The sequence below is a fragment of the Botryllus schlosseri genome, chromosome 16, assembly GCF_051294905.1.
Source record: "Botryllus schlosseri isolate E-star chromosome 16, Bs_hap1, whole genome shotgun sequence".
Taxonomy (NCBI): domain Eukaryota; kingdom Metazoa; phylum Chordata; class Ascidiacea; order Stolidobranchia; family Styelidae; genus Botryllus; species Botryllus schlosseri.
In genome coordinates, this window is record NC_137251.1 from 2,441,876 (window position 1) to 2,453,898 (window position 12,023).

At 42.8% G+C, this 12,023-nt stretch overlaps 1 protein-coding gene across 1 annotated transcript in view; it reads right to left on the bottom strand.

The window, feature by feature from the left end:
• LOC145459145 (hemicentin-1-like) overlaps positions 1 to 12,023 on the bottom strand; it is an 87,128-nt gene that overhangs the window by 70,316 nt on the left and 4,789 nt on the right. Inside the window, exons 5-10 of the mRNA XM_080337772.1 lie at positions 10,179 to 10,320; positions 9,883 to 9,999; positions 9,681 to 9,818; positions 8,667 to 8,764; positions 7,800 to 7,965; positions 7,581 to 7,737 (exon numbers count right to left, since the gene is read on the bottom strand). Of these exons, the coding sequence (XP_080193898.1) occupies positions 7,581 to 7,737; positions 7,800 to 7,965; positions 8,667 to 8,764; positions 9,681 to 9,818; positions 9,883 to 9,999; positions 10,179 to 10,320 (818 nt within the window). The remainder of the gene's footprint in view (positions 1 to 7,580; positions 7,738 to 7,799; positions 7,966 to 8,666; positions 8,765 to 9,680; positions 9,819 to 9,882; positions 10,000 to 10,178; positions 10,321 to 12,023) is intronic.

The following is a 12,023-nucleotide window of genomic DNA, read 5'->3' on the forward strand; positions in this document are numbered from 1 at the left end:
GCTTAATGCGTGGTCATGGACAGCGCCGATATGCCTATTTGTCTAAAATATGCTCATTTACCGCTAACTAATGATATTTAAATGTCGAACTCCCGGGATATGAAATCGCGCGAAGCGCGAAAAAAAATTCAAGTTGAATAAATATCCTCCAATAAACGACCAACGAAATAATCTTGGGCCACTTCGAGCTCCCCCAATTGGGGGCGTGGGTGCGGCAATTACGACCCTGGTAGATCATATGCTAAAACTCCTAAGTAGATTATTTTCGTCCGCTGCTCCATTCGCGTCGCGAAACACAATTATGAGATCCCCGCACTGTGCGATTAGGACTTGAGTGATACTATTGTGGGGAATATTACAATCATTCTGGGCCAGCATCGAACAATTCATTGGTGAATGGGGTACTGCAGAGAAGTGGAGAACGATTTTTCAATATGCATGATGTGGGCTACTTTGTATGTCTTGTACCAAAACAACTGAAGTTGCGATGTCAGAATATTCAATCCAACGATACAATCAATTCCTGTGACTCTTTCATTATGTACAATGATTTCCAGGCTGGACATTTTAAACCGACTTCCAAGATTAATGCCCTCCGTTGAATCCTCAATCCATTACGATTCGTTGCGGTGGTGCAGTATACCTCCGCCAGAAGTTGCTAATAATTTGTGTGGCAGCCCTCGTGCGCCCCCTATCTGGGTTGGCGCCCTTGTGATGCTCTAGTGATTTCATGCTAGGCGTGTCTTCTGTGTGTTTGGTCTCGTCGCTGCTGGGTTGTTGAGTACGACTGAGTGAATAAACTTCCTATCTGAGCAAAGGCCTCTACATTGGCGAGCACGCCAGGACCAGAATGGATAGTTCACCTCAGTCGTTGATTTACGAGGCCAGACAGATCGAAGAAGAGATCGAGTCGCATCAACTAGACGTGCTACGAACGAAAATTGAATACCTCGAAGTGAGAATGACCAACAACGAAAGCAGACTTTCGGGGCAGATTGAGCGCGTCTCAGAAAAAATTCTACTTGCTGTAGAAGAGATGATCGACCGAAAAATGCAGGCGTGGGAGACCAGGGTTGTTTCATTAATTAGAGAAATGCAACGTACTGTACCGGAACAGACTAGCTCTGACGACAAGGGCAGTGTTGATCGTCCATGTGTTTCTGCTCCGAATAGGATGATTAATTCCGACGATCCAATAGTTTCGAGCAGCAAGAAATCAACCGAAATACTAGTGCCTGGTAAGCCTATTCATCTGGAATCGAAAACGCCAAATGTTTTACCTAATAAGTTCAGTGGAACAACGGACGTTACGTTAGAAGACCATCTAAGCCATTTTGAGTATGTTGTTGGCTGCAACCCATCTTGGGGTGTACGTGAAATTCTTTCATATTTTGGCTGGAGTCTGGAAGGTCCCGCGCTGAAGTACGCCAAGGAGGTTTCCGACGAGGATTCTCAGAACTTCGAACTTATAGTGGAGCATCTCAGAAAACGTTTTGGGAATGAGCAATCAGGACAAAACTACAGAGCTAAGTTCAACAGCCGAAGGAAAAAGCCGAATGAGACCCCTGCTGCATTTGCTGCTGCTCTCCGAGAATTGGTTCGTAAAGGCTACAAGATGATAAACGGGAATGCTGCCGAGTTACTGGTACGTCAACAATTTTGTCAGGGGTTCTCTGATGTCACACTGTGTGCTATGCTTGCTGTGCGTGAGAGTGACAGTTTAGAGGAATTAGTTCGTGCTGCTGAAAACTATGAGTCAATGGCTGCTACTCATGGGGCCAATGCGGGCACAATAAAACCTTATGTGGCAGTGGTTAATAACTCTACTCGCAAGGCTGACTTGAACTCGAAATCAGAATGTGATGAATGTATTGGTGAATTGCAAAACCAGATTAAGTCTTTGAGAAATGAGTTGACCGAGTTATTTAATAAAAATCATGTTCCAGACTATAATGCGAGTCGTCCGAATTCACTAAATAGAAACCGTGAAATTCCCAAGTCAAAATTCTTTGGTAAATGCTTCAGGTGTGGCAAGTCTGGTCATTCTGCACGTTTCTGTAGGGCACCCTTTTGTCCACTTTGTCGAAATGCAGGGCACTATGATTATCAATGTCAATATTCCAATCAGAATAGTTCATGGCAGCATGGGCCCAATGCGCAAACACAATATTTCCCTCAACCTCAGCAAACTATGGATAATAATGGAAATTGGAACGGTCGTTTAAACTCGCAGTAGCGGGGTGCGAAACCAGTAACCCCGCTTGTAATACAGTTGATGATGATCTTGATAACTTGATTTGCTCCCTCAATGTTTCAACCAACTGGTACACACTTGTTAGTATTGCCAGGGCAGATTATAAATTTTTGGTAGATACCGGTAGTCCGGTAACATTCATAGATGTTGGGTTACGGCAGTTTATTGATGTCGGTGAGCTAGAATCGAGTCCGGACGACAATCGATTTAGAGTGGCTAATGGCAGACCCCTAGTAGTGCATGGAAGTTGCACACTCAAGATGTGTATAAATAAAGTTTGTGTGAGGATGCGAGTGTTTGTGGCTGAGCTCGGAGCGAAAATTGGTATTTTGGGTATGGATGCTCTGAAGGATTTTGATGTCACCTTGTATGCCAGACGTGGAGTAATGCAAGTGGGTGATGACTCGGTTCAATTAATGAGTTCCACTAATGTCACGTGCAGCCGTATAAACATTAGGGAATCAATTTCGGTCCCCGCTCACGGTCAATTATGTGTGACTGGAGAGAATAACCACCCTTGGCCAGTGGATGTTAAGGGAGTTACGGCTGTAGTTGAGCCAGTCAGGGATTTTTCGTGGGCACAGAATAAGTCGGGAGTGTATGTGTGTCCTGCTTTCGTTACCGCATCAGAATGCTCGGTGCCAGTTCTGGTTGTGAATGATTCAGATCGTGTGGTTGAGATACCCTCTGGCACTTTTGTTGGCATGATTTGCCCTGCAGACAACTTCCAGGATGTACATGGAAGAGTTTCCGGCATTGCCAGTATAAGGAAGAGTGAAGATGAAGAGGTGCCCCCGGGTGAAGCGAAGTCCTATTTAGGTGAAGAATCGAAATCGCAAACGGGCGAATTTCCAAGTCATCTGAGTTCCATGTTGGATGGGGTTCAGGACCTAACGGGGGAGCAGCAGTCGGCAGTGCGGGATCTCTTGACTGAATTCCAGGATGTTTTCATTGGGCCGGATGGGAAACTCGGACAGACGCAAGTTTTGCAGCATAGAATCACTCTCACCACTGAGCAGCCTGTCAAAGTACGTCCTCGGCGCATGGGCTGGGAGAAACGCAAGTTGGCTATTCAAGAAGTGGAAAAGCTGAGAGAACAGAACGTGATAGAGGAGTCTGATTCGCCTTTCAATGCACCAATTATGCTGGTTCCTAAAAAAGATAATTCCTGGAGAATTGTTCTGGATTACAGGAAACTGAATAGCGTAACGGTCAAAGATGCATACTCGTTACCTCGAATAGAAGATATTCTCGACTCGTTGGGAGGCGCCTCGTGGTTTTCATGTTTGGACTTGGCAAGCGGTTTTTTCCAAGTCACAATAGATCCTAAGGATCGCCCCAAAACAGCCTTCAGTGTTCCAGGTCATAACCATTACCAATTTACTGTACTTCCCATGGGATTGGCAAATTCGCCAGCTCTGTTTCAGAGATTGATGGAGAAAGTTCTTGCTGATGTATTATGGTCGCGAGCCCTGGTTTTCCTGGATGATGTGATGGTTTTTGGAAAAACGTTTGAGCACGAAATGGAGAACCTCCGACACGTTTTCTCCAGGATACGCACGGCGGGACTGAAGTTCAAACCAACTAAGTGCAGGTTGTTTCAAAGACTTGTGGAATATCTTGGCCATGAAATTTCAGACAAAGGGGTTAGCTGCAGTGAGACAAAGATATCGTCGATTCGTGACTGGCCGGTTCCTGGGAAGTTGAAAGATCTCCAAGCTTTCCTAGGCACCGCAAACTACTATCGGCAGTATGTGAAGTCATTCGCGTCCATCGCTTACCCACTGACACATCTGACAATGAAGAATGTGCCTTTTAACTGGGACGATCAATGCCAAAATGCGTTTGACACCTTGAAGGAGTTATTGACGAAATCTCCGATACTGTCTTACCCACGTGAAGATGGTGAAGTGTTCATTCTTGACACTGATTGCAGCGCTTTTGGTGTGGGTGCGGTTCTCTCTCAGAAGCAAGAGGGTCTTGAGAGGGTAATCGCTTATGCAAGTACTACTCTTAACAAATCACAGAGGAATTACTGTGCTACATATCGAGAGCTTTATGCTGCAAGATGGGCAATTGAGCATTTCAGGCATTACCTTTGGGGGAGACCATTTACTCTGAGGACTGATCATTCTTCGTTGCGTTGGCTTCTCACTTCGAGCGAACCCCATGGGCCTTTGGTGGCAAGGTGGATTGCGTTTCTGAGCAGCTATGATTATACGGTGGAACATCGTCCAGGCGTGTTGCATGGGAATGCTGATGGTCTCTCCAGGAAGTACCGTAGACGCTGTGAGCGAGAGGAATGCTCGGACTGTTGTGATTTTGCGGAACCTCCAGCAACAAGATGTGCTGCGGTGATTGTAGGGAGTTTGGGGCAGGTTGCTGAAGAATCTGCATCTACAGGACCAGATTTGTCAAACTGGTTGCAGTCATACACAGAAGAAAATTTGAAGGAGCTGCAGATGAAAGACAAGGACTTGAAAACAGTCATTTCAATGAAGGAAACAAGAGATTGTAGACCTTCTGGGACTGAACTTCTGTTCCAGCCAAAACTGGTCCGGGACTTGTGTTCGCAATGGCGACTCATCAGTCTGCGAAATGGAGTACTTTATCGTGAATTTGTGCATTCTAATCCTGGGGGTAAACCAATATTTCAATTAGTCCTGCCCATTTCGGTTCGTAAGGATATTTTTCACCAGTTTCATGCATTGCGAACAGCAGGTCATTTGGGCCGTGATCGTACTTATAAGAAATTGAGAGATAGGGTGTATTGGCCTGGAATGAAACGTGACGTTGAAAGTTGGATTAAATACTGTTCTGTGTGTACCAAATCGAAAACTCCTCATGGTGGTCACAAGGCTAATTTGCAGAAAATGTTATGTGCTGAGCCATTTGACAGAATCTCAATTGATTTCATGGGTCCCTTGAATGAGACGGAGTCGGGTTATAAGTACATTATGGTATGCACTGACTACTTCTCAAAATGGGTAGAGGCATTCCCATTAAAAAACTTGTTGGCTGCCTCTGCTGCAGATGTACTTGTGACTGAAATTTTCACCAGATTTGGTGCGCCGTCTATAATCCATACGGACCAGGGAGTGCAATTTGAATCTGACCTTTTTAAGCAAATGTGTATGCTATTTGATATTGAGAAAACTCGCACTACCCCCTATCACCCTCGATCAGACGGGCTCACAGAAAGGAACAACCGGGTTTATCTGCAAATGCTCAAAAGTTTTGTGAACAGTGCCCAAGACAACTGGGATGAACATTTACCTTATTTATCCATGACTTACAGATCATCAGTGCATGCATCTACTGGTTATACCCCTAATCGTTTGTTTTTAGGAAGAGAGATATCCCTTCCTGTTGATATTATGTTCGGTAAACCACCACGTAACACTGCCTATCGTTGTTATACTGAGTTTGTCAAGTGGTTTGACATTGCTAGTACTGATGCTTTTGCGTATGCCCGTGAGCAACTGAGTAAGTCTGCTATCCGCCAGTCCAGAAACTTCGATCCATCTGTTAAACCCTTGATTTTGGAAACTGGTAGTTTGTGCTGGTACTTCCATCCACCAGCAAAGTCAAAACTGAGGTCGGGTTGGACAGGCCCATGGCTAGTGTCAGAGAGAATTGAACAATTCCTCTATCGGATAAAACATGTGAACTCCGAACGATATCGCATTGTGCATGTGGATAATTTACATCCTTACGTGGATGATGTTGACTCGCTTCCAGCTCTGGAGGACGATTCAGTCGGTGAGACCGACATCGCTGTGTCGGAAGAGATACCGAGCGCCCTGCCCGGCCGTAGCAGACAAATGCCCTCACGGTTTAATGACTATGTTATGTGAAAGTTTTTTTTTTGCTTTTTTTCACTTAATGCTTGTTGCTTGGTTATTGCTTGTATTTTGTTGTGAGAGTCTACTTGAGTAGCACCTCTCAAAATTGATGGGAGGGTGATGTGGCAGCCCTCGTGCGCCCCCTATCTGGGTTGGCGCCCTTGTGATGCTCTAGTGATTTCATGCTAGGCGTGTCTTCTGTGTGTTTGGTCTCGTCGCTGCTGGGTTGTTGAGTGCGACTGAGTGAATAAACTTCCTATCTGAGCAAAGGCCTCTACATTTGCAATTATGACTATTTTTAGCTTGCAATAATACGGCCTGCCGAAGTACAGTAAATCTGTACATCAATTGCATTTCATTGCGAGTTCATTGCATACCCCTTTCAACGGCATGCGACATGTGACCCTGCTGGAATACTTGGTTACTTCAGCATTATCTTCCAGTAGGCCTATTATACGCTTGAAAATTGTTTAGTTGCAGTTAGCTGTAGGTTGTCATAGCCAGTAGAAAAAGTCACCGCTTCTCCCTAACGTTTTCGATTTGTACAAGCTGACTTCATACGTGCCACTACGTCTAATCAGAGTCGGATGAAAAGCTTTATGTAGCCTATGTATAATTAGATAATACGAATATTTTTTTAGCGAATAACACAAGAAATATAGCTGAACTTACATTATTTCTGAAATTTTCTAAATAGCTCTGTGGCCCACCTCAAAATGCTCTGTGGCCCACCAGTGGGCCATGGCCCACCCTTTGAGAACCCCTGGCCTAGCAGGATAGCTGCGTAAACCAATTTTCGAGTCTTTGGTAGCCTATACCCGGCCGGGGATCGAACCAAGACATACCGATCGAGAAGTCGGACGCATAACCATTACACTATCTCGCTGGTCAAGATTTTTCTCGTAGCAAGATTTTTCCACAGAAATACAAAACATTAGCGTGAATTAGACAGGATTACTTCAGACTCTGAATTGAAAATTCCCCAGCCGGATTTTTTCAGACTCCGAATTTCAAATGGCCTGCTGGAGCTGGATGGATTCGGGTTCCTAAATCTGGGAATCCGGCCGTCTCTGGTACAGAAACCCTCTCGTAAGACGTGTGATTGTGAATTAGAACGCACAAATGAACAGTGTCCCGTAGTCACAGATCATAGAAGTTGTGAATAATAGTAGCCTACGAGGTTGGCAGTTGATACCTTCGCCAATTTTGGACGTCACTCAACATAATATTTGTGGTAGGCCTGTCCCCATATACATATATATATATATATACCATAATTCCGATGTTTATACGCAATACCTGAAGAGCAAATGTAATTTTCTAAGTCATATGGTGTCTGAAATCCACAACGTTTTCATCGGCGGCAGCACACCGCATCAAGCCTGTCATTGTTAGGCACTTCAGGAAGATACCAGGATCAACTTGTCCACAACGAAATAAGATTGTGGGCCGGCGTGTTACTGCGCAAATAATCTACTTACTGATGTAAAGACTTTGTTCCAGCTGGTATCCAACGGCCGGCCTTTTTCCTGGCCCATGATACATGGAAGGGGAGCAAGCTCGTCACCCGGCATGGTATCTCCGCAGGATAGTCGAAATATCCAGGGTGAGTCCGCTCCATAAATACGGATGGAGCGACTTCATTCGAAATACATTTTATCGTATTTGTACAGTGTTTAATTGTGGAAATAATTACGCACCTGGTTCGATGTTTAAAATGGCATTTTTGGTTGCACGTTGAAACGGATAGTTGCCTTGCGTCACGCCATTAACGTAAACATAAAAGTCCACTTCCGGTGTTAGGAACGATCTCGGCGCATACAGATACGGCTGAGTGGGATCCGGTGGAGAGTCGAATTCAATATCCTACAAACAGAAATTTGGATTGCGCGGTCTGGAAGGTAAGAGATGTCTCAGCTACATTGGTGGTATTTTTAATAAATAGATTTTCAACCAATAACGTAATGTGTTAACCTGTTACAATAAAACGGACTGATTAGATCTGAATTAACAATTAAAGTGATAAAAATACGCTTTTAGAAGATAGAAAAGATTTATACCATATGTCGCATGTGGATGTTCGTAAGCCATTTTGATAACCTATTATACTTATCATAAATGAAAATCAATAAAGTCTTCACACCTAAACACGTGCTTATCAGGCACTAACTAAAGGCAGCATATTGGGTGTTAATCATGCAACCCTAATATCGATGACAACGACGATATAATATATGCGAAGCCGGTGAATTACAGCAATGTTGTCGTTTGTTGTATCAAAACTGCTCACAAAACGACTCATCCGTGGGTAACTCATACATTCGTTCATTCCTTCCTTATAAATTTGACTCGAATGAATATCCTTACTGTGCTAGTAGATGGATCTGAAAGTGGGGTTTCAAAAGCAAAACTTGTTTTTACGATAACCCTACATATAATGATGACTAGTTCCTAAAACAAATTCGGTGCTACTGAGAATCGTGCTTCTCATTTCATATCGCCTATCATAAAAGCTGTGATGTATATCTGAGATATGGGATACACATTCAATTCCCAGCTAATATTACCTTGATGCTATTGCCACTGATATCCCTGAGAGTGATTTCCCGAAATTCACCAGGCGGTTTCAGGCCAGTGCCGTTCACCAGCATGTACGTGGTCGCCCCTGATCAATGCAAAATGAAGGATATGTGCGTAGATATGTATACAGCGGGAATCTTAAACAGAAGTATGCCTATTGTTGCCTATGCTATTGAAGTATATGCAAGCAGTAAATTGGAAGTTTGCCTACTTTCAATCAAAATGGAATAGAACGATATTTGAAAAGTATTCAATTAAATGAAAAGTTGATGTGGGCTATGTTGAGCCAGGAAATCATTTTGTCAAAGGTTGATCAAGCCAGGACACACTCATTTTAAAAATATAGAAATGTCGCAGTAAAAACGCAGTTACAGAATCACAATTGCCACGTAATTACAGAGTTAACGTGTCCCAGTAGAGCTGTAAGATTAGATAAACTGATCACAAAATAACTTCAAAATTGATGTGCAAATGACCTATTTCAGTTCTCAATTTCTGCACATAAACAAACTTCATTGATCGCCACACCAGATACGAGTGAAGTTAAAATTTCCATGACCCAATCTAATCCAAATCCGATGCTTCAAATCCTATAACCCTATTCCAAATACGATTCAAACTTGGAATTCCGTTTAGAAAGCTATAACTTACATCTTATGCCTAAATAATTCTGTAAAAAGAAATAAAAGCTTAATGAGTGTAAAAGTACATTAAGTTATAAATTTCCAAACTTCGTAAAATCGTTGTATGACGAAATACTTTATCGCCATTCGCCAATCGGTAAATCCAATCCTAAATCCTAATCCTAACCCAATAAAAATAAAATCTCAAATCCTAATCCAGCAAAATTTCCCAAATCCGGTTTTTACAAATCCTAATCCTAATCCATATCATCTCAGCGCCACACACATATTTAGGCCTTAGATATGGTGCTAATCTTGGAAGCAGATTTCCCCAAATCATTTACATTTATGGACGGAGGATGATAACTCTTAGCTCACCTTCAACAGGTTGAAAACCAGTGTCATCCCAGTTCAACGTGGGAACCCGCGAAAATCTAGCTTGGAAATCCAACGTACTCAATCCCGTAACTCGAAGCGAATGTTCCCCGCTGCTGTACGCGGACACGCGCCACATGCCTGGAAAACGTTATGCATAACATTCTAGAGTGGAGGAACATAATTAATCATCAGTTGTATTTGCCTGTTGTAGCATTTTTGATGTTGAGAATCAAGACAGATTCCAGTTCCAATAGCGTTTCCAAACCGTCTCGCTCAGTGAATACCCTTCCTCTTGGATCAATCAGTCGTAGCCTTCTATCTGCCCAATAAATATTAATATGACCAAGACTATGTACAGTGAAAACGGTGATATAGCCTGCGGCGTAGACCTGGGGTCGAAAACGTTTGCCTCACATGTGCAATGTGCATCCTAGTTTAGATTTGGACACAAGCTCGATACAGTAGGTCTACGGATTCTCACTAAACGCAAATTCTCACCTGGTCCGCTCAATGATAGCGTCACCTCTTTCAACTCTGGATCAAACGGTATTTCCCACGTTCGATCACCAGCAGTTGCGTGATCAGTTGCCAATAAGACCACCTTATGCGCTTGCACTGAGACCTCGATGAATTTTACTACCTGAAAGCAGTTAAAATAGGTTAATTCACTAGGCTACATTAAACGATTTGTCTGGAACTATATACGTCAACTGAAAGTATCGACGTTCAGTATTGAATGATGTTGTAGGCTAGTTACCAGCGTTGTCACCAAGCCACAAGGCGAGTCACGAGTCAAGTGGAGTCATTTTCAATTCACCATCAAGCCAAGCCCGAGTCCAAGTCATTGAGCGGAGTGTCGAGTCCGAGTTATGTTATTATGACTCAAGTCCGAGCCCGAGTCATTGCGTTAAATGCCCAGTTTCGAGTTTAAGTCTTGTTAAATCCATTTTCTATAACTCTATTTGGTGATATCAAATGGATCGAATTTATAATATACTAATTTTCCTAACTTTTAACATTTTCCGATCGCATTTTCAAGTACCAATATACGAAATACCAGTAGTCTGATTACTTCATTATTCTTCGAAATTCCAATGAAATGTCGATCTTGGCCGTCTGAGACTCGAGTCAAATGACTTGGTCTGAGTCATGCGCAATGACTCGAGTCCAAGTCGAGTCTATACACAGACTGACTCGAGTCGAGTCATGTCTCGAGTCATTACAACCCTGCTAGTTACACACAAGGTATATTTTTGTCTGTGGAACGAGACTTGACCTGTAAGGAAGGAGTAACCGTATCCTTCCTATGGAATCTTAACAAACAAGTCCAAACAAAGACCCTGAGATGAAAAGTGTTAGGGAAACAGCCGAAAGATCACGATCGGCCACTCTTGCATCGGGTATTAGGACAAGATGTGTGTTCGATTGAAAGAAGTCGCATTTCGTCTTGTGTATCGCATTGCGTGTTATGTGTCTTGAGCGGATAAAAACAATATAAGCCATTGCCTATGATTATGAGACATTCAGAACGCAATTCGTAGCCATAGTTCGGTCAAATGTTGGGATCAAGTCACTACCTTCGAGTCACGAGTCATTTCGAGTCATTGGACATTTTGACTGGAGTCAAGTCAAGTCAATCGATTTTCAAAGGTGGATCGAGTCAAGTCAAGTCACTCGATTTTTGGAGGTGACTCGAGTCAAGTCGAGTCAAGTCAAGTCAAGTCACGAGTCAAGTCACAATTCAAGTCAAGTTGTATTTTCGACGTATGAGGCACGATTACGTCATTGCATTTTCCTAGCTGTCTGAAGTACAGATTGAGTGGTCATTGATTCTAAACCAATGAACGAATATAGAGTTAAATATACACGAAAGAAGACGCCGTATCGCTCACATATACGTAGAACTGCTAAACTGCGTAAAATTGCATAGCCTCAGTTTATAGCTACCAGCCAAAATAGAGAATAGAGAAACTAATTGATAAGATGCAATGCATTACAGTTTTACAAATTGATATTATGCAATTCGAGTCTGCGCCAATGGTTAATGACTATATAAACTATATTCGAATTCAATTTCAATAAAACAAGAGGTTTGGTTAAGGTAAGAACAGAAATAGACATTTCGCTATTAAATTACTTTACGATACTAGTTTACGACATCTTAAGCTATAAGCTTCGATCACTTCGTCTGCGGTCAATTTATTTGTGACAGAACAATGGAGGCTCAGTGAAACGCACGATCATTGAATGAATAATCGCTGTCACGGGTTAACTCCAGCGTTTCGTGAGCAATTCAACCATATGAAAGATACAGTGAGTTTTATCGACACCGATTACCTGATG